Source organism: Candoia aspera, chromosome 4, assembly GCF_035149785.1.
Source record: "Candoia aspera isolate rCanAsp1 chromosome 4, rCanAsp1.hap2, whole genome shotgun sequence".
Taxonomy (NCBI): Eukaryota; Metazoa; Chordata; class Lepidosauria; order Squamata; family Boidae; genus Candoia; species Candoia aspera.
The window spans coordinates 57,708,847-57,731,902 of NC_086156.1; the positions used below are offsets into that span (position 1 = coordinate 57,708,847).

At 40.0% G+C, this 23,056-nt stretch overlaps 1 protein-coding gene across 1 annotated transcript in view; it reads left to right on the forward strand.

Annotated features, from left to right (window-relative positions):
• Positions 1-23,056, forward strand: part of CNTNAP2 (contactin associated protein 2) — a 1,282,126-nt gene that overhangs the window by 577,600 nt on the left and 681,470 nt on the right. Inside the window, exon 4 of the mRNA XM_063304201.1 lies at positions 13,457-13,604. Coding sequence (XP_063160271.1) covers positions 13,457-13,604 — 148 coding nt within the window. The remainder of the gene's footprint in view (positions 1-13,456; positions 13,605-23,056) is intronic.

Below are 23,056 nucleotides of genomic sequence, written 5' to 3' on the forward strand. Positions count from 1 at the left end.
TCACCTCCACTGCATATTCCTTAGGAATATTAGTGAGCTCATATCTAGCTGATCTGTGGGTCTTCCCTAATCTCTTTAGTCTGATCCTAAATTGTGCAATAAGAAGTTCGTGATCAGAACTACAGTCAGCTCCAGGTCTTGTTTTTACCGACTGTATAGATGTCCGCCACCTTTGGCTGCAAAGGATGTAGTCAATCTGATTTCGGTGTTGTTCATCTGGTGAAGTTGATGTATAAAGCCGTCTCTTAGGTTGTTGGAAGAGAGTGTTTGTTATGCAGAGTGAGTTGTCTTGGCAAAATCCTATCAGCCTATCTCCTGCTTTGTTTTGTTCTCCCAGGCCATGCTTACCTGTAATTCCAGGTGTCATTTGACTGCCCACCTTAGCATTCCAGTCTCCCATGATGAAAATAACATCTCTTTTAGGCGTGTTGTCCAGTAGGTGCTGCAGATCCTCATAGAACTGCTCTACTTCAGCTTCTTCAGCATCTGTGGTTGGGGCGTATATTTGGATCACTGTGATGTTAGATGGCTTGCCCTGAATTCGAATTGAGATCATTCTATCATTTTTGGGATTGCATCCAAGCACTGCTTTAGCCACTTTACTATTAATGATGAAGACTACTCCATTTCTTCTGTGGTCCTCTTGTCCACAGTAGTAGATCTGGTGGTCATTTGATGTGAAGTGGCCCATTCCAGTCCATTTCAGTTCACTGATACCCAAAATGTCTATCTTTAATCTTGACATCTCACCAATAACCACATCCAATTTGCCCTGGCTCATAGATCTTACATTCCAGGTTCCAATGGTGTGTTGATCCTTAGAACATCGGATTCGCCGTTCACCACCAGCACCGTCGGCCACTAGCCATCCTTTCGGCTTTGAGCTAGCTGCGTCATCACATCTGGGGCTCGCTGAACTCATCCTCTGTTCCTCCCCAGTAGCATTTTGACCATCTTCCGACCTGGGAGTCTCATCTTCCGATGGTATACCGACATATCTCTGGTTGTACTGATCCACTTAGTTTTCACGGCAAGAATACTGGGGTGGGTTGCCATTACCTTCCCCAGGGATCGCATTTAGTCTGACCTCTCTGTCATGACCTTCCCATCTTGGGTGTCCCTTCACGGTTTAGCTCATGGCATCACTGAGGTGCTCAAGCTCCAGCACCACGACAAGGTAACGATCCTTTGCTGAAGTTTTTACTCTTATTTATATTATTTAGTGCTGTAATTTTATATTTTGGATTTCATGATTGTTGTTTTAATTGATTACTGTGAACCTCCCAGAGTCCCCCAAAGAGAGGAGATGGGTGGGGACAAATTGGATAGATAGATAGATAGATAGATAGATAGATAGATAGATAGATAGATAGATAGATAAATATAGTATAGAGTCTAGTATAAGCATTGTAGTAGTAATTGAAGAGTCATAGTATATTGTAATAGTAATTATCATAGTAATAGTATCGAGACAGCAATACTGTAGAATAGAATATAGGAAGCACAGGTCCCTTCAATTTTGTTCCAGCAGCCTGCTCTTCCACAGACAACAAATGCCTTTTCAAAAATGGCAACATATAACTGCTTTGAAGGGGCACTCTGTGCTCTCATTCTTGGCTAATCCTGCTTCTCATCTCCTGGGATCTCATTGTAGTGATGTGCTGGCACCTTTACAGAAAGGACCCCCTAGGCAGAATCACTAGCATGCTAGTGTTAGGAGTTTGGAAGGCAAGAGAGGTTTGCCATATTTAGGAAGACAATAGCAATTTTTCTCTTTTATGTTTATGAAGAGGGGCAAAGGATCTCTGCTTAGGCACAGACCTGAGGCAATAAGATGAAACACTTAAGAATTGGCCAGCAAATTTGTACTGATTGGCTGACAGTTGCTTTTCCTGTGAGTTCCTGATTCACATCCAGATCAATCTGAAACAGTCCAGATCTGCCTTGGGTGTGATTTAACCTGAATTTAGGAGAATTGAGAGACAGAAATGCTGGCCATCAGAAAAGCCCTAAGGAAGAATGAGTAGGAAAAATGTTTCAAGAGCAGCAGCAGGAGAAGATTCCTTTGGTAAGGCTGCATCACCGATAGCTTTAAAGGACATCTTTGTCTCTGAGATAAATATTTATCAATTATAAGCACCAAAGAAGAATGTGGAATGCATGTAAATATATTTTTAGAATTCTGCAATGGGATTCCCAAATCACTATATTTTTACAAAAAGGAGGTTATAGTATGTATACCAAGGGAAGAAAAGGAAAAATAATTGTACACTTTAAACCTTTTTGCAAATTGCACATAGAAAAAAAATTATATAGCTGCCCTCTCATAGAACATGACTCTGGGCAGCATACAATACATAAAAACAAGAAACACAAGACATGAAGTAAAAACAAAAATATAAAAACAAGATAGTGGGAGAGACAACCATCACTTAACATCACACAACCATCTTGCTGGCTCACCATGGGACCTCCAAGGTTGATGGAAAAACCACGTCTTGAAAGCTTTTTGGAAGTCCCATGCCATGTAGTTGAGGCAAAAATAGGAAATTAATGGAAAATAAATTGTAATTAAATAAAGAAGACCCTTCAGTATAAGATGAAAGGTGCTATGAAGAGTTTACAAACTAGTCTCTATATATCCATAGTCTCGTTGGGTGTGAGTTTTCGTTGGTGGTGGGTATTTTGTGCTGTACATTGGCATGGAAATGGATTTATTTTATTTATTTATTCGATTTCTATAGCCGCCCATCTCAGCAAGCCACCCATCTCAGCATGCATCCAGGTAGCACATGCCAATTCCTAATCATTTGGTGAAGATGTCCTTGATGTATTAAAAAAAAAAATATGGACCTTTAAAATGTTGATACATCTTAATTATGCTGTTATTATTTGAAACAAGCTTTCAGATATTTTAGCAATATGCAACTTTATTTGTTTGTTTGTTTGTTTATGTTTACTCTCCCTTGCCCTGTGATAAGCCTGAATCCATTTCCTCAGTAGTGGGTGGGGGGGGGGGATTATAGCACATTGGTGAAAGGCACCTTCTACAACCTGTCTCAAGAGCAAGGTTCTTGTAATCATTTTATTCAGTCAGAAAGTCATTTGACTGAATTAAAATAGCTTCCTATATCTAGAGGTTGCGGCTAATTTAAGCCCATGAAATATACAGCGGTTACATTTTATTGTTTGAGGCAATGCAATCATTTGTGGCAAATCCTGAGGTTCAGTATAGGCTCTTAAGGTCATCTTGTCTTCCTTTTGTGTAAATTTTAGATACAGTTATATTCCTTTGTATGCTTTGGATGTGCATGTTTACACTAAATTAATTCTAAAACATTCCCTATCTGTTTTTATTGATTGATTACGGAGAGCTATATAGATGAGTTACAGAGTGATTTAATGGTCTAATTTAGACACAACAGAAACTGTTTTCTAAATACCATTTGAACTTCTGTTATAAATCCTAGCTATAGAGTTGTTTAGAATCAATTGATTACATGTTTTCAAGTTATTTTTCTCCATCATAAAATTATATGTTATAGAGTTCTTTGCTTCCAGTGGAATATTCTGTTTCTGGTACTTTGTTGGGTGTATAAAGATTGTGATTCAGGCTTACCAACTACTGTTTGGTCATAAACTGGCAACAATATCAACATTCCATAGTATGCACACTTACTAGAAAAGTGGAATTTGAATGTCTTAAAAGGATAGCAAATCCTGTTTTAGCCAGTAAAGCAAAACTATTTCAGAAAAGAGGGAAGTGAAATAACTTTAAGGATCTCACTATAGCCTTGTGGTCAGAGCCTTTAGTTGTGATTGGGAAGTTGTCTTACCCTGTCATCTGGGACTCTTTCTGATCTGTGACCTTCAAAGAAGTGGATAGGGTCCTGTCTTGGTTGCCCTCCATCACTTGACACTTGGAACCCTGCCTTTCCCAGCTTGAATGGAAAGCAGGAAGGGTGGTCACCATATGGGTCCATGTTGAGGAAGGGGATGTAGAGAGTAAAGAGGATAACCTTGACAGTGATAGGCAAGATCCAATACCAAAGCAACAAGGCAAAAACTTGGTTTAAGCCAAAGTCATGCAGAAGGTATGTGAGAATATAATTCACAGGAGTATACAGTTAGAGGGGGAAGAGGTAAAGCACAGTCAGACTTGCAGGATTCTGTTATGCCCCAAAGTGGTTTAGTCTTCTGGTGGAGTTGATTTTTTGGCCTGGTCTACATTGTAGAGCTGACAAGGGAGCTGTGGGCAACCCAAAAAGAGGATGTCTCCTCCTGAAGAAGTCATCACTGGGCCCTGTGGTATTAGATTTAATCCACCTTGGGTTAAGATGGATGGAGCCCTTGTTTTGTCTGTGGCTTTGTATAGAGCAACCAGATCCCAGACGTTCTGTATTGTGTTTTTATTGTTTTTTATACCCAGAGTTGGTTTGAAGTCCAATTCCATAAATCCCAGTTCCATGAACCTCACCTGGAAACCAGGTCCAGATTTTTCAACAATGGGAAAAAATTGTAAAGCCCAAGCAGTACACAGCAGGTATAGGATTATGATAAAATGTCAACAAAAAACTGCCAACTTTATTTTCTCTGCCTTACTTTCACTCCTCATTTGTGAAGTAGTAAAACCACTTGAAAGAAAGTTTCACTTCATCAGTTTTCTTTAGTTCTATCTATTCAATAGGCTGCCTATTTTTTCTCAACTGCTTTTTCTTACTCTTTAGTGTACTAAAGGGGAATACTATTTCTATTATTGTTATTTATATCCTACCACAGGAATATGGTTGAAGCAATAGGCTTATACCAATAGGTGCCACATATGTATAGGCATAAGAAATTTAACTTAATTTAGGGCAGAATATTGCATTAGCTCAGATTATATATCCTTCCTGTGTGTTTTCTTCATTTTGTAGACTCAAATGTATATCTTGAGGCAGATGTTTTATCATACTTTCCACTGGGGATACATGGGAATAATGGTCCAGTTGTGTGTTTCTTCCAAAATCCTGTTCCATTTTTACTTCCCTTTTGTTAACAGATATGAAAGCTATAAAATGATGGAATTCATGAAATGTTTCCTTTCTTTGATTTGATGTAATTATGTTTATTATTCTTTACACTTTACATAGTATTTTGATTTTATTTTCCCTTCATTATTTTAGCAAACTTTAAGAAGATTAGTCATTCCTCCAGTTTAAAGAAATTTATCATGATTAAAAAGTCATATCCAATTCTTTTAGAATTCTATAATCTGAATGGTATTTTTAATTATTATTAATAAGTGTTTCAACACTATAATTAGAATCATAGAGTAGGAAGGCACAATTTCAATCGAGAGAAGGACCACTGAACCCAGCATGTTAGAATAACAGCTGATTTGAATGCAATAGCATCTAAAGGACCAAAGTCAATATACATCAATATTGCCTGCACCTTCTCCTGTTTAAAGTTCCCAAGGGATGTGCCTCCAGGCCTTTTCCAGGATCATTGGCAGGCCCAGTCCAAGAACAATGAAGAATCAGTCCATTCAAACTTCAGTTCTTTATTTGCTCAAACCGTATAGACAGAATCTTGCTGACTAAAGCTACTCTACCTAAACTAAGGGGAAATAACCTGTGACGGCTCTAGGGCAGGGCTATTCTGAACCTCTTCACTTTCCCACCATTGCCTCCCAGACGGTGCCTCCTCTCATCTCCTCCACCTCCTTGGAATGTGCTCCCTCCTTCCTGAGAACCAGTGGCACCACCAAAATCCACGACAATCATAGAGGTCTGCAAGGGGGCAAATGCTGAAACAACCATTGTGATATTGCAATGCAAGCCATGTAATTTAAGTACTACCCTCTGTGCATTGCAATGGACATTTCATCATCTCCTTTGTAATTTATTTATCAAATTTATACAGCTACCCATCTCACAAATGTGATTCCGGATGGCATACAATAAAAAACAGAACAATTAAAAATAAAACTTTAAAAACAATTAAACAATTAAAACATAAATATAACTAAAACTAAAAACTACAGGAGAGTGCCTTCAAGATCTTTCATGCAGTATAGCCATTTCATGGGCTCTCTATTTCCATGGGATCCCCAAGACTACTGGCAAAACCAAGTGTTAAGGAATTTCTGGAAAATCAAGGTCAGGGCCAATCTCACCTTGAGGCGGGGACATTGCAGAGAAGGCTCACCTCCTGGATCCTGTCAGATGGAATTCCTTAGCAGACGGGACCTGTAACATGCCCCTCCTGTCAGACCTGATGGGGCAGGTAGATGTACCCAGGGAGAGGTGGTCATCCCTATCACACTTGAAGTGACAGCAGCATAATTAGTTACTGTTCTACTTCTGTTTCAGCCATTTGCTTTCATTGTTTATGCCTCCTGCTCAATATGAATATGTATTCTGCTGAAGAACACTACTGATCAGCAACTGATCCTGCCATGTTTGCATTTCTCCCCATCCTCCCAAATTGAAGAAGGTAGAGCTACCTGATATGGGCTTCCAAAAATCCCAGTGATTGCTAGAAGGAAGATAAAAGATACAGAAAACTCTCTCTCTGTTCCCATCTAGTAGTTTTGTAGTCCTAGGGGAAGGAATACATGACTGTATTTCATTTCAGTTGCAATTTTTGAAGCATGCTATAACCCAGTGATTCTAGGCAGCATAGAATAGAACTGAAATGTATCCTATAAACCTGCCCCCTCCCCCATATATGCTACAGAAAAAAATAAAATAAAATCCTAATGGAATATAGTTGCTTTGTGCTGTTTTACAAACTGCTAGACTTCTGAACATATGGAAATGCTTTTCATACACATATTGGAATATTCAATCCTTGTCCATCTCACTGCTTATCATAGTGCATAGAAGTAAAAGAACATGATTCATCATATCCTTTCCTACAACAGAAGTTACTTATTTTTTCCTACTAATTTGTATACAATGTATGTTCTGTTTATAAAGGTGAGAGTAATTAGAATATGGGAGGATGACAAAAGCAATTCAATCTGGGAATCCTTTGTTTAGTTTTAGATATTATGCTTCATTACCCTATGTAAATTGCAACATGTTGACGAATTACTTTGTGAGAAGAGGTGAGAAAAAACAGCAACGGAGATCATTTTCCTGCCAGGAATAATGATAAAGTTGAAAATTGTAGAGTCCTGAAAGACTCAGAGTTAAGAGCTGTCACATAATTTTTTAAAGCAAAATCAGGATTGAGTTTAGAAGTTCCTACCTGGACAAACTATTAAGGAAAGCCGGTAGAGTTTGACACTGTTGAAATTATCTGGTTTGCTGAGGGTTCACACATCTATACATTGTTGTTCAGTCAGTCACATACTTCAGGTTCTTCATGACTTGATAAACCAAATTTTACCAGGATTATCCATCAGTAACTCTTCTTTTAATTGTTAAGAGCTTATGCTTGCATCATTCGTATTAGTATCTAACCAACTTGTTTTTTGTTGACCTCTTTTTCAGTTGCCTTTGATTTTTCCAAGCATCAGAGTTTTCTCCAGTGACTGTTGCCTTTGTGTTATGTACCCAAAAGATTTAGGGTTATTATTATTTGTTCCAGTGAGCAGCCTGATTTTACAACTATTAGTGAAATATCTGTTCTTCTTTTGGTCCAGGATTTTCTCAACAGTTTTTTTCCAGCACCACAATTCAAAAGCATCAAAGGTTCTTTTGTTCACCCTTTTTGATGCTCCAACTTTCACAGCCATCTATTACAGCTGGGAAAACCATTACCTTGATAGTATGTTGTTGCCAGTATGAAGTTTCTGTACTTAGTTGCTCCATATTCTGTTCTAACTCTTTTTTCTTGGTCTCCTTACAAATCCTTCAATAGACAGATGAGGCAGCAAAGTACATCCACGCAACCATGTATTTAAAGGCCACCCACAATTTGTTCTGGTCTGTACAGTGAAAGCCATTAGTATAATCAATAACACAAAAATAGATGTATTTTTTGGAACTCCCTTGCCTTTTCCATTATCCAACAGATATTGGCAGTGTGCTCACAGATGCTCCTACCTGTTCTGAATTCAGTTTGTACATTTGGCAGTTCTCATTCTCTAATTGTTGTGAACTAAGGCTGAGCCAAAACTGCTGCCAGTCATTCTGGAAGAAATAGATTTCATATTCATATTAGCCACCAATAGAAAACAGCTGGGTTACTTGAGTTAAAGCAGAAGTTTTAACCCACTTGTTTAGTAAAGCTTTAAGTGGCTGTCAAGAGCTTATGTATAAGATTTACTACCATAACATGCAGACACTGGCTTTGCAATATGGTTCCATTCAGCCTTGGAATGCTTCTAGGAATGTGCCAAATGTAAGTTGTCACTCACAGTGAGGAGTACTTGACAAGTATGATACAGACCATGAAATTGCAGTCACCATTTTCATCGAGCTCTGAATTGGCAGTTTCTGGCTTAGCTGCATTCTTTTCAGCCTTTAAAAGATTGTTGGCAAACAGAAATCAGAATGCACAAAATTGGAGAGCATTGCATTTCTTCTGGAAATACTATACAATTTAAGCTGAAAAATGTAAACTCTTCTACAAAGGAAAGAAAAACGGGATGCAAGTTCTTAAGCATTAAGATCTAATGTGAGACAATTATTTTAGGTAAGGCAGAAGCATTGTGAGGAAATATAGAGGTTCATATGGCTACACTGGGACCCATTATCCCAGTGTACCCATACAAACAGTCAACTCTTCCATATGACTTCTCTGATATGTGAGACGCTGCTGCTGCTGCTGCTGCTATTATTATTATTATTATTATTATTATTATTATTATTATTATTTCATTCTTAGGCTCGAGCTTTGTTAGTGGTTAGCCAAACAAGCCACCTCATTTTTTAATTAAGTCATTCACTCAGACTCTTTTAATCTGGACTTTTATTCATAAGAGTAGAATTTCTAAAAAATACAAAATGTTTGGAATAAGCTAATGATAGAACACTTGGTTATTATTAATTCTTATGGCTAAAGAAGTATTGTTTCACTCATGAAAACTATATGGCTCTTTTGTTGGTTCCAGACCTTAACAGTCCATTACTATGTGTGTCATGTTTCCCATTTCAATGTTCTGTTAACATTGTAACGTTTCACATGTCAACTCCTTTCCCGTGTTCATTCGCCCGTTCAGGTTTTTTCCATTCCTCCACCCTCCGTTGTTTTGGAGCCTTGGAATGTGTGTTTGGGTTTGCGCTCCTGTTCAAGGTTACTTTCCCAGGCGCGTGTAACGGTTCCTAGCACCTGGGAGGGGGTGCGCACTGACGGGTGATTGGGGCGGGACTGGCTCACAGGCAAAGCTTTAAGTTTGTATTTGGCGCGCTTTTGCTCATTCTCAGCTTTCTCTGTATTTGCATACTATTCCTTTAATAAATCAGTTATCTTTAAGCCCGAGCTTGTGAGACTGAGTATTTGGGATTAGGCAACCATTACAATGTGTATTTGATCAAATTGTGTTCAGTAGGCCTTCTCCCCAAATATATTTTCAGCATGCTGCAGTTTAAATCTTTTATTTGGTATAAATCCCATACAGTATCAGTATACCTCTTGTGCAAAAAGTGATGTTAAAGAGAGGTCATTGAATTTTGAATTCTTTCCTTCTGACTTGTGAGAACCTTATTTTTAATACCCTTCAGGTAGAGACCCTTATAGCATGTAGAATGCTAATTCACCATAATAATGTTAATGTAATGGTATGTGGGAATGACCTTGGGAGACAGTAGGAAGAGCCATACCCTAGACAACCATCATGCAAAATGTACCTCAGCCCACAGAAAGAAAAGGGTTGTGGGAAGCATCTCAGAAGGGACCCTCCCTAGTTTTCTGGAAAGTAAAAGAGGGGAGAAGTGCTTTCAGACTTGCAGTATTCTATTACTGTAACCTTACAATAAAGGTAGTGTTAGTACTCATGGTTTGTGCTTCTTGTCTGGACTACCTCAAAGGTTTGACAGTTAGGGATAAGAATTATACTACTTTATTCACAGACTTGCTTCCTCATGTCCCAATTTTTACTGTGGGGAACTTTCAATATGGGGTATTCAAAAATGCAATTATTTTGCAGTCCAGAAAGAATGCAGTTGAGCATTCTAGATTGGATGAATGGATCTCTCTCTCTTCTTTCTCTGTCTATCATCTCATTTGATGTAACTCATAGAACAGTTCTTGTTTCATCTGAATTTACAGTATATCCAAGAATTTATAGTTAAAATTATTAGATCCACAAATCTAACAAATAATCCAAGGGTTTTTGCCGCCTGAGGCACAAAACAATATAAAATCCTTCCAAATTCATGTACAAACGCTAAAGGGATCGGGAATTGAATCTCAGTATTGATGATAAGACAGGATTCTTCAGTGATCCTGAAACAGCAAACTAGCTAAGGAATAGAGGCAGGTGATACGAATTACTATTCTTTTCTTCAACACCACCTCCCACCATCTGCAACCTCAGGTGAGTGATTCCATAATGAAGGACTAAACAGCCAGAGGTTCTAGGAAAACATGCATAAACCTATCTTTTTCTTTGATCCTTGGTACCTATTCTCATTTAAGTGTTCTTTCAAATACTAGTTTAAATCAAGCTTGTATTGATGTAGGGTTTCTAATGATTTTTTTTCTCTTACAAGCTCCTCATTTTCTATATCAGCAGCAGCAGCAGCATTTAATGAACTGAACTTGTGTGTTGCTGAATCATTATTATATGAGAGCAGAATGGAAGAACAGCCCTCTGCCAATGCTGGGAATATCTGTAGTAATTAAGTTTCACTAATACACACTAATATTAATACATCCCTCTATTTCATTAAAAAAAATAACTCAGATTCTTAATTTTCAATACAGTTTAAGGGGGGGCTCAGGTGTGCTTGCAGACAATGGGTATTATTGCAGGTTTTTAAGGAGAGAATTTTTATTCTTCCTGGATATGTGTGTCTTTAAAAAAAGGTTCCACGTTTTATGTTCATGTGGCATTTAATGTTTTTAAAGATAGCAATATTGATTTGAGCTATTGTTTTATATTTTTAATTAAGTATTTGGCAAGAAAGAACTTTGGTAAGTTGCACAGAGTTTGGTTTCTGAAACCTAATTTTCTGAATACTCTATAGCACCACTGTCAGTAAAGGAGATTAGATGATGCCAGTGCATAGTTCACAGCCCCTTTAAACTGATTCTTTTATATGTTTGCAGTGATGGATTTGGGCATGATGTTTGCTTTATGCAGTGAATGTGCATTACTGTAAACCATTTATCTAAGTGAAAGCTTGAGTTCAAAGGATATAGGGGTTTTTTTTTGAAGTTTAAATGAAATGCATTTTAATTATCTGAAAAATGGATGGCTCTGCTACTCTCCCTTTTCTTCCTTTTTTCTCCTAGCATTTATGTATGTACTTTAGGCAACTTAAGCTTGAAGTTCAGTCCTAGTGCCATCTGACTTAGAAATAAGCTGTTTTCAAATGGCTTGCTTACTTCTTAGTTGGTATATTTAGGCTAGAATTTGTATTATGACCAGGAAGGAACATGTAGAATGGAATAGGGAGCAATTGAGTGGTTCAGAATAGACAAAGCAGTGCATCAAGGGTTTATACATACAGCTGGGAAAGCTGGACCATCAGAAAAGCTGAACAAAGAAAATAGATGCCTTTTTATTGTTGTGCTGGAGTACAAAAACAAATTCAATAGAAGATGTAGTTAAATCTGGAAACACTGGAAACACTAATAATGATGCTAAACCTTAAATTATTTTGGACACTTAACATGGAAGTGAGAGCTATTGGAGAAGACCTTGATGCTTGGAAAAATCAAAGGTAATCTTAACAGAGGGAGAAAGGAGACAAAGTGACTAGATATAAATAAATAGGAGCTTTCAAGAAATCAAAGTTTAGTTTGGTTTAATTGTTTACAAAGAACAAACACTTACAAAAGAAAAATAAACATAAGGACTATTTACAATTTAAAGATAGGAAAAAAAATCAATACATTAAATAACATATAATTGATGCAATCGCTTCTTATGTACTGTTTGTTTATATACTGTGTATCTCTTCACCACCAACTGCACTGCTAGATTCTGGTAGCTATAATACAGAACTGGCCAAAGACAAGGAACAGTTTTCCTCTCCTTTAAAGCTGCTGGGAAAAAACTGCAGTTTCTTCTGTTTTGTAGTTTTATTTTTAAATGTACTGCTCTCCTTTTAATTTCTTAAAGCTAAACTGTGCCATATGTGAAATGTGTATTGGGTTGTAGGATGTGCAAAATGTTCTTTCAGGACATGTTCAGACACCCAAATGGGTCATTCTGACCACAAAAAAGGCTGTTCAAAATGTTCCAGAAATGGTCTGACCTTGAAACAGGCCTATTGTGAGTGTTCCACTTGTACATGTCTTCCCCAGTTTCTCATCTGGAAATAAAAATACCCTCTATGGTAGACAGGAGGGTTCAAAGAAAAAAGAAAAACTTCCACTGGTAACAGTTTTGTGATGGAGAACCATTGGTGATCATTTAAAAGCTGGTATTAATATAACTAAAAGGAAGCAGCATTTCATAGAGTAGGTGGTTAATACAAGTTGTTTATGTTTTGTGGGTTGGCTGCTTCACTGCCTGTCTGCTTGCTTCCTTCTCCCTTGCTCAGACTGTACTTTTTAAATAAACTGAAACAATATGTGTCTCCAAGTACTTTTTCCACCTTAGGAAACCAACACTGTAAAGCTTCTGTGCTACACAGGAAACCCAGAGAGTTGAAACAGTTTCCAGATTTCTTCTTGGGCTGCCCTTGAAGATGACCTGGAAGCTGCAACTGATCCAGAATGTGGTGGTGTGCACAGTTCTGGGTGTTCCATGGTTTGTACTGGCTCCCAGTTGCTTTCTTGGTGCAATTCAAGATACTGATTAACACCTTTAAAGCCCTATATGGCACAGGGCCAGGTTATTTGCAACCTGAGGGTATCTGCCCATCCCACAAGGTTAGGTAGGGTGGGCATGCTCCAGGTCGCTTCTTTCAAATGTGGGACTTTGGAGGCATGCCTTCTCTGTGGTTGCCCCAGCTCTTTTGAACAGCCTTCCCCCTAAGATTCTGGGTGCCTTTTAGCCTTCCAGGAGCTGTGAAGATCTGGTTGTTCCCCCAAGCATTGGGTAAGATGGGGTTGGGTGGTTCGGATGCTGTGGTGGGAAGGGTATGATGTGTTTTTATCTTGTTGCTTTTATTGGTTGCTGTGAGCCACCTGGATCACTCTGTGAGATAGGCACCATATAATTTCATTAAATAAATAAGTAAATAACTTCTTTGAATTGACAGTAGCACTGAAATACAGCAGCACACAGAAGCAACACAAGCTCCTCCATGTTGATATATGTGCACTCACTCATATGGGCCTATCTGTAGGCTCTGAATAGCCCAAATATTAAAAGACTGTTGTTGTTATTGTTGTTCCTTCCTAGGCATTTCCTGGAAATGTAAATTCAGACACCGTGGTGAGACATGATTTACAGCATCCAGTTATTGCCCGCTATGTTCGGATACTTCCTCTGGAGTGGAGCGGAGAGGGTCAAATTGGACTGAGGATAGAGATCTATGGCTGTCCTTATTGTAAGTTCTGTGAGCTTTCACTCTGTTTCACTACTTCTACTTTTCTGAAACCCTTCTGAAGTAATGATATTTTAGCCTAAATAACTGGATACAAAGTATAATATAAAGTATTCCTGAGTACAAAGACTTTAGGTTCAATATATAAAGAAGTGCCAGATATAGCTAATAACTAGCCTTTATAATATGAAAGGTAATGTAACATATTGGTGAACCTTTGCTATAAAATCATAACAGCTTTAGGCAAAACACCACAGGTTTCCATTGCTGTTGTAATGGAAATAATAATATTGACAGATTGTCTAGACTTACTGGACTGATAATAAGCTGAGGCAGCTTTTCCTTCTTCCTTAGTTGCAAAATTTCATTTGGAAGCTTTTTTTTTTCCATTTTGATTAGTCTCAACTTGATGTATCAGCCTCATTTTGACTCACTGATTGGGTAGCTTGTCTTAACTGTGAATAGATCAAACAATGTGGAACCATAATTTCCAGCATAGGTTTCTATGTTTATTTTTAATATTCTCAGTTACCCAATATCCAAGTCTTTAATGTTATGCATGCTGTATTACATGTTGCTGCTTAGAAATTATTTCTGTTTATTTGGCCTGTATGTTTAGCTTCTGTTTTTAGTTTGTGATTTTAAAATGATTTATAAGCTGCCTAGGAAAACTTTTCACTGAAGGGCAGCATATACATTTTTAAAAAATAAAATAAAAAATAAATAAAAATATTGTTGCAACCAGTACAGACCCTATTTTCAGATTTACTCTAACTTATTGATTTAAAATTATTTTACTGTTTCCCATAACTGTGCTATCTGAATAATATATGTACATGCAAATTCTGGCTCTGATTTTCAAGGCAGAATTTCTTTTCGCTTTTCTTTTCCAGAGATCTCATTATAATTTACACCATTATGTCATTCCTATTGCTGGGGACCACTGATGTTATAAAAGTGAAATATTGTAGTCTTCTGAGAAAACCAGTGTAGGAACAAAACATTTAGAGCATGTAAGGAAAGGCATTAAAAGCCCTAAGGGAAGCAAATGGAAAGGATAATGAAATTCATGGGTTTGTACTCATGTCTGTCATATCAAAGCTCTGTAGGTTTCCTTGGTATTTTATATTATTTCTAGAAATGCATCAGTTCACACTGCCAGCCACATTGCCATTAGAACCCCAAGCATCTTTAATAGCAGGGTAAAACATCATGATCATGATCATGATCATGATCATCATCATCATCATCATCATCATCATCATCATCCATCACACCTCTTTCACATAGTTTTGTCTACACAGGAAAGTAAGGTCATGTCTACCAGTCTCATCCTTGACTTCTGCATAAAACACCCCCTGCACATACTGAGGAGCCAGCTTGTTCACCTATCAAGAGAATGCACAGGAGATTAGAGACAGAACAATTGACATTTCACACCACCATGTCTGAGTACTGTACTGTTAGATCGCATCCATAAAATTTATCATAGGAATTGTAACAAAAATACTGTGCTGATTCCAGAAATCACCAAACAACATTTGTGGAATTTATAGATCAGCCAGCAGTGATAGTTTTATGTAGAACTACACTTTTACTTTCTTGTGCTCAGAGTTGCTCAGAGGGTAGGCCAACAGATGTTGTAGGGCTGGGCAAAACATTTGAAAGATGTGTTTTGCAACAAACATGAGCGCAAATAAATCACCTCTCTCCACCTTGGCAAAAGAACATGTGTTTTGCAGTGTTCACATAGCTGTTTCAAAAGCTGTTCCCTGTGGTCTCTGCATCTATACAGTACATGTCTGCAAACACTTCTGCTGGGACTGCCAAGTGGCTGTCCATGCACATGCATGCTGGAAACAGCTTTGGAAGTGGTTGCACGACTGTTGCAAAATATGTGGTTGCTTTAACAGTTCACAGAGGTGCTTTGTTCATGCTAGCATGCCTTGTATACTGCCTCTTTTCAAATGCTTTGCACAGCCTTATAGTGAGGTAGTTAAGGCCAAAAGATAGTGATTCCTACAGCCAGGAGGTAATTAAAATCTAAGATTTGTGCATTCTGTCCCATCGCATTAATTACAGTAACACAATCTGGAATGGCAACTATGTGGAAGCCACTTACATCATGGCTGCTTCTCACTCTGTTTTGTAATGTGTATTGGGCTAATGGTCATTCCTTCCATGTGTAAGCTTATGTGAATAGAAGAAAGGATAAAGTTTGTCAGGAATTTGTGGCTTTACCTGGCAATTACATTCTGTCCCTCCTCCAGGTTCCCAGGCTTATACAAGATTAAATAAATAGACTTATTGTAGAAAATTAGGAAGCCGTGCATAAAAAGAAATTCTCCATCTAAGAGTACTTCAGAATCCCGCATTATACATATGTTAGTAACCAGATTTAAATCCTGCTAGTCTGAATCCTCCTACCTTTTTCAGTCAACAGCCATGTTGCTAGAATTTCTGCCACCTGTCTCTTATTTACAAAACAGCTTTCTCTGGTATCACAGTCAAAGATACCTCCTTCAACACCTTCAACTCTTACAACATTTGCAGGAAAGAAGCTATGAATTAGGACTGGTCACATAGTTCTTTTATACCATACCATGGACTGAGCATTCAGGTATGAAGCTGCTTGTTTGTTTGATATCTAGCCTTCCATTCAGGAGCTTAAGGTAGTGTAGATAACACTCCCTCTTTCCACTTCACCAAAAACAACCATTTTGTCAGGTAAGTTGGATTCGGAGGAAATCACTGGCCCAAAGTCACCCTCTGAGCATTTGGAGTGATGGTGGACCAAAAGCTGGATCACTGCACTTCTACTCTCTCACTGGCTATGAGATAGGAAGTTCCACCCTCTGCCTAGAAAATAGACTAAGGGCATGCTTCAAAGGACAATCCTGACTTCATCAAGGTTTATGTTACTTGTTCTTATTTAATTCAATGACAACTGTAGTGCAAAGCTGCCAGATGTTACTATGTAATCTGTAGTCCATTGCATTAGATTTCTTTAGTAAAGGTTTTTCTCTCATAAAGAAATAAGCTCTTGTGCAGAGGATGAGTGATACTTGCCAGTGAATAATCATTTATTTATTGCTTGGGATGAAAAAAGTGAATATACAGTCAAAAATTTTTATCCCTTCAAAATACAAGATCCAACTAGAGCTTTTTTTAAAGTAGTAGAAAATTCACTTTGTGTGTTACTATTTTGCTTTTGTTCTTGCTTTTCAGATGGGTAATTTTCAATAAATATCAGCATCTAGTCCCCTGAAAACATGAGACCTATTTGATTGTTTTATTCATTAAATCAGACCAATTTACTGAGTTTGATGATGGTTACAATGAATGACTCTTTACATTGGAGCATAAAAACATATCAGCTGCTAAGCATAAAGCACTACCAAATTCTGATGAAATCATTTTCATTTTTTCTCAGGTATAACATCAGTAAACTCTGAGATTCTTTGGCCTTACAGTATTAAAAGGTAGCTAAGACTAGCAGATAGAGAAAAAAAAGGGTGAAGACGAGTAAAAAGGAGAATTCTGGTAAAGTTCCAGAGACCACCACTCATTAAAAAATGAAAAAGAGCATGAGTTTAGTTAGCAATATTTCATAATGTGTATTTATTTATATAAAATATTTATAAATTCCCTTTTAACTCCAAGCCATTGTGTAGTTGAACCCAAACTTGATTTGAATGGGAAGAAAAACAAAAGAGATGAAGCAAATCACTGGAAAAAAAAAGTGATTGGTCAAGATGGAGATTAGGGATACACCATCTTTCTTGGGTTGAGGGATGCCCTTGGCTCTTTGATCTGCTTGCTGAGGCTGTACTCACATAGTAGATGGGGGCAGGGAAAACCCTAAATTAAATTTACTGTTTTAAGTAAATTGATATATCATTACCCATTGTTGTTTATTCGTTTAGTCGCTTCCGACTCTTCGTGACTTCATGGACCAGCCCACGCCAGAGCTTCCTGTCGGTCGTCAACACCCCCAGCTTCCCCAGGGACGAGTCCGTCACCTCTAGAATATCATCCATCCATCTTGCCCTTGGTCGGCCCCTCTTCCTTTTGCCCTCCACTCTCCCTAGCATCAGCATCTTCTCCAGGCTGTCCTGTCTTCTCATTATGTGGCCAAAGTATTTCAGTTTTGCCTTTAATATCATTCCCTCAAGTGAGCAGTCTGGCTTTATTTCCTGGAGGATGGACTGGTTTGATCTTCTTGCAGTCCAAGGCACTCTCAGAATTTTCCTCCAACACCACAGTTCAAAAGCATCGATCTTCCTTCGCTCAGCCTTCCTTATGGTCCAGCTCTCGCAGCCATATGTTACTACAGGGAACACCATTGCTTTAACTATGCGGGCCTTTGTTGTCAGTGTGATGTCTCTGCTCTTCACTATTTTATCGAGATTTGTCATTGCTCTTCTTCCAAGGATTAAGCGTCTTCTGATTTCCTGACTGCAGTCAGCATCTGCAGTAATCTTTGCACCTAGGAATACAAAGTCTTTCACTGCTTCTACATTTTCTCCCTCTATTTGCCAGTTATCAATCAAGCTGGTTGCCATAATCTTGGTTTTTTTGAGGTTTAGCTGCAAACCAGCTTTTGCACTTTCTTCTTTCACCTTCATCATAAGGCTCCTCAGTTCCTCTTCACTTTCAGCCATCAAAGTGGTATCATCTGCATATCTGAGATTGTTAATGTTTCTTCCAGAGATTTTAACTCCAGCCTTGGATTCCTCAAGGCCAGCTTGTTGCATGATGTGTTCTGCATACAAGTTGAATAGGTAGGGTGAGAGTATACAGCCCTGCCGTACTCCTTTCCCAATCTTAAACCAGTCCGTTGTTCCGTGGTCTGTTCTTACTGTTGCTACTTGGTCGTTATACAGATTCTTCAGGAGGCATACAAGATGACTTGGTATCCCCATACCACTAAGAACTTGCCACAATTTGTTATGGTCCACACAGTCAAAGGCTTTAGAATAGTCAATAAAACAGAAATAGATGTTTTTCTGAAACTCCCTGGCTTTTTCCATTATCCAGTGGATATTGGCAATTTGGTCTCTAGTTCCTCTGCCTTTTCTAAACCCAGCTTGTACATCTGGCAATTCTCGCTCCATGAATTGCTGGAGTCTACCTTGCAGGATCTTGAGCATTACCTTACTGGCATGTGAAATGAGTGCCACTGTTCGATAGTTTGAACATTCTTTAGTGTTTCCCTTTTTTGATATGGGGATATAAGTTGATTTTTTCCAGTCTGATGGCCATTCTTGTGTTTTCCAAATTTGCTGGCATATAGCATGCATTACCTTGACAGCATCATCTTGCAAGATTTTGAACAGTTCAGCTGGGATGCCGTCGTCTCCTGCTGCCTTGTTATTAGCAATGCTTCTTAAGGCCCACTCAACCTCACTCTTCAGGATGTCTGGCTCTAGCTCACCGACCACACCGTCAAAGCTATCCCCGATATTGTTATCCTTCCTATACAGGTCTTCTGTATATTCTTGCCACCTTTTCTTGATCTCTTCTTCTTCTGTTAGGTCCTTGCCATCTTTGTTTTTGATCATACCCATTTTGGCCTGGAATTTACCTCCAATGTTTCTAATTTTCTGGAAGAGGTCTCTTGTCCTTCCTATTCTATTGTCTTCTTCCACTTCCATGCATTGCTTGTTTAAAAATAATTCCTTATCTCTTCTGGCTAACCTCTGGAATTTTGCATTTAATTGGGCATATCTCCCCCTATCACTGTTGCCTTTTGCTTTCCTTCTTTCTTGGGCTACTTCTAGTGTCTCAGCAGACAGCCATTTTGCCTTCTTGGTTTTCTCTTTCTTTGGGATGTATTTTGTTGCCGCCTCCTGAACAATGCTGCCAACTTCTGTCCAGAGTTCTTCCGGGACCCCATCTACTAAGTCCAGTCCCTTAAATCGATTCTTCACCTCCACTGCATATTCCTTAGGAATATTAGTGAGCTCATATCTAGCTGATCTGTGGGTCTTCCCTAATCTCTTTAGTCTGATCCTAAATTGTGCAAGAAGAAGTTCGTGATCTGAACTACAGTCAGCTCCAGGCCTTGTTTTTACTGACTGTACAGATGTCCGCCACCTTTGGCTGCAAAGGATGTAATCAATCTGATTTCGGTGTTGTCCATCTGGTGAAGTCCATGTATAAAGCCGTCTCTTAGGTTGTTGGAAGAGAGTGTTTGTTATGCAGAGTGAATTGTCTTGGCAAAATTCTATCAGCCTGTGTCCTGCTTCGTTTTGTTCTCCCAGGCCATACTTACCTGTAATTCGAGGTGTCATTTGACTGCCCACCTTAGCATTCCAGTCTCCTGTGATGAAAATAACATCTCTTTTAGGCGTGTTGTCCAGTAGTTGCTGCAGATCCTCATAGAACTGCTCTACTTCAGCTTCTTCAGCATTTGTGGTTGGGGCGTATATTTGGATCACTGTGATGTTAGATGGCTTGCCCTGAATTCGAATTGAGATCATTCTGTCGTTTTTTGGGTTGTATCCAAGCACTGCTTTAGCCACTTGACTATTAATTATGAAGGCTACTCCATTTCTTCTGTGGTCCTCTTGTCCGCAGTAGTAGATCTGGTGGTCATTTGATGTGAAGTGGCCCATTCCAGTCCATTTCAGTTCACTGACGCCCAGAATGTCTATCTTTAATCTTGACATCTCACCAATAACCACATCCAATTTGCCCTGGCTCATAGATCTTACATTCCAGGTTCCAATGGTGTGTTGATCCTTAGAACATCGGATTCGCCGTTCATCACCAGCACCGTCGGCCGCTAGCCATCTTTCGGCTTTGAGCTAGCTGCGTCATCACATCTGGGGCTAGTTGAGCTCATCCTCTGTTCCTCCCCAGTAGCATTTTGACCATCTTCCGACCTGGGGGTCTCATCTTCCAATGGTATACCGACATATCTCTGGTTGTACTGATCCATTTAGTTTTCACGGCAAGAATACTGAGGTGGGTTGCCATTACCTTCCCCAGGGATCGCATTTAGTCTGACCTCTCTGTCATGACCTTCCCGTCTTGGGTGGCCCTTCACGGTTTAGCTCATGGCATCATTGAGGTGCTCAAGCTCCAGCACCACGACAAGGTAACGATCCTTTGCTGAAGATCATTACCCATGTACTTGATAAATTTATCATCCACTGTGGGAACAAACAATTCCAACTTGATGGAGGGACTTTTGGGGACTACAGGCGGTTTTAGGGTACAAAGTACATGTGTATCTTTGGTGCAGAAGTCAGGTAGAGGCGGCTTCTTACTGTACTTACTGACTGAATGTTTCAACTAGACAATAATAAGCTAATTAGCATTGTTAGTAGCTTGGAGTCCATCATTTCCAGTTCCTTTATCAGCATCAACAGTGGCTTGAAGGTACATTGTAGAAAATGATACTATTTCTCATTTACTATAAATCACAGGTTAAGCTTCAAACAAAAGCAGAAGCAAGGCTTCATTTAAATTACAGTAAAACTCAGCACTGCGTGATAATATTCTCTTCTCTGGCAGCACTGTAGTTGCTGTAAATAATGTTCCTAGTTAAATTATTGCAAAGCATGGAAAGAGGATTCTCAAAATACGGCCTTTAAAGAAGTGTTTGTAGAATAAAGTCATAGTTATGTCCTTTCATTCAACTGTAGCTGATAGATGTGGGGCACATTTCAGTAGTCACAGCCTAATCTGTTCTCCATAGCTTGCTCCAGTCTCTCTACTTGAAAGAATGCCCATGACCTTGACTGGCATTGTGTCTTCTTGTTTCTTAAGAAATGATTGATCACTTTGTCCACATTGTTTTGGTCATTTGCTGTTGCTCTTTCTGAAAAGAAAGAGAAATCCCCTGGTTTTTAAGATCTTAGGGGATTTGTGGTGGGGGGAAGGATAGGGGAGGATTGCCCATTCCCATTATATTAGGCGGCAGAGGGTTGGGGTTCCTTGGTGTGAGCGTGAGTGTGCTACTCCCCCCATGGGTGAGAGACTCAGGAGGAGGTTAGGATTGGCTCTTGATGTGGAAGTCTACCCACCCCTGAGTGAGAGACAGGTGATGGCTAGGAGTGGCTGGTGTGTCCCACCTCTACTAGTGAGAGAGGGTTAGGCGGGGCACAGTAAGGGTGTGGATGGCAGTGGTGACCCAACAGCACTGACAGCAGAAGCTGGTGTGCTGGGGGGGATTTGCCACTGCCCAAGGTGGATGTTGTGGGAGAAGATGGATGTGTAGGGAAAGGGACCCTTGGTTAAACCCAGGAGTTCCGGAGGTCTGGGAGTGGAGGCTACTGGACTAGGAAACTCTGGGGGCTGTGGGGCAGGCTATTCGATCGAGGTGGTGACGGGCCGGGGATGTTATGGCAGGACCCGGAGGACAGGCCATCTTCGGGAAAGATGCCCCCGGTGTTTATTACCAGTGGCATGTTCCAGCCCTCCGTGGTCATACCCAGGCCCTGGACGGCAGAACCTCACAAGCCCTGGTCTTCAGCTGCTGCTCCTTAATGCCAGGTCAGTGAACAAGGCCCCCCTCATATGTGATTTAATCACAGAGGAAGGGGCAGACCTGGCGTGTATCACCAAGACCTGGCTAGGCTCAGAAGGGGGAGTAGCCCTCTCTGAGATGTGCCCGGCTGGGTTTCAAGTGTGGCACCAGCCAAGACACTAGGACAGGGGAGGAGGGGTAGCAGTTGTCTTCAGAGAATCTTTAGAGGCCTTCAGGGGGCCTGCTCCACAAGTGGCCAGTTGTGAGACCCTGTTTTTCAAGCTGGGATCTGAAGAACAGTTGTGGGTGCTGCTACTGTACCAGCCTCCCTGCTGCATATCAACCTCCATGCCCAAGCTGCTGGAGGTCATCTCGGGGTTGGCAGTGGAGTTCCCCAGGCTTATGGTTCTGGGGGACTTCAATCTGTCATCCCTGGGACATACCTCAGAGATGGCTCGGGAGTTCATGGCTACCATGGCAGCCATGGGTCTGTCCCAGATTATTCGGGACCCAACTCGAGACAGTGGTCACACCCCAGACTTGTTTTCTTGTCAGAGCAGTGGCAATGTGATCTGAGGGGAGAGTTAGATCTGTCCCCATTGTCATGGTCAGACCACGCCCTGGTGACCCTGAGATTCTATTGTGCCACCCCACTCTGCAGGGAGGCAGGACCCATTTGATTAGTCCGCCCTCGGTGACTGATGGACCCAGTATGTGTTTCAGAGGGAGCTGGGGGTTATTCCCAGGGACCTGCTGCACGGTCCAGTGGAGGTCCTAGCCACGGCCTGGAATAGGGCCACAGCTGGGGCTTTGGACAGGATCACGCCTGTGCAACCTCTCTTGCCTCATTCAACCTGTCACTCCCCGTGGTTTACGGAGGAGTTGAGGGTTTTGAAGAGGGTTAAGAGATGTCTGGAGTGCCGCTGGAGAAAGATGAAGACTGAATCTGACCAAACACAAGCTAGAGCTGCTATTA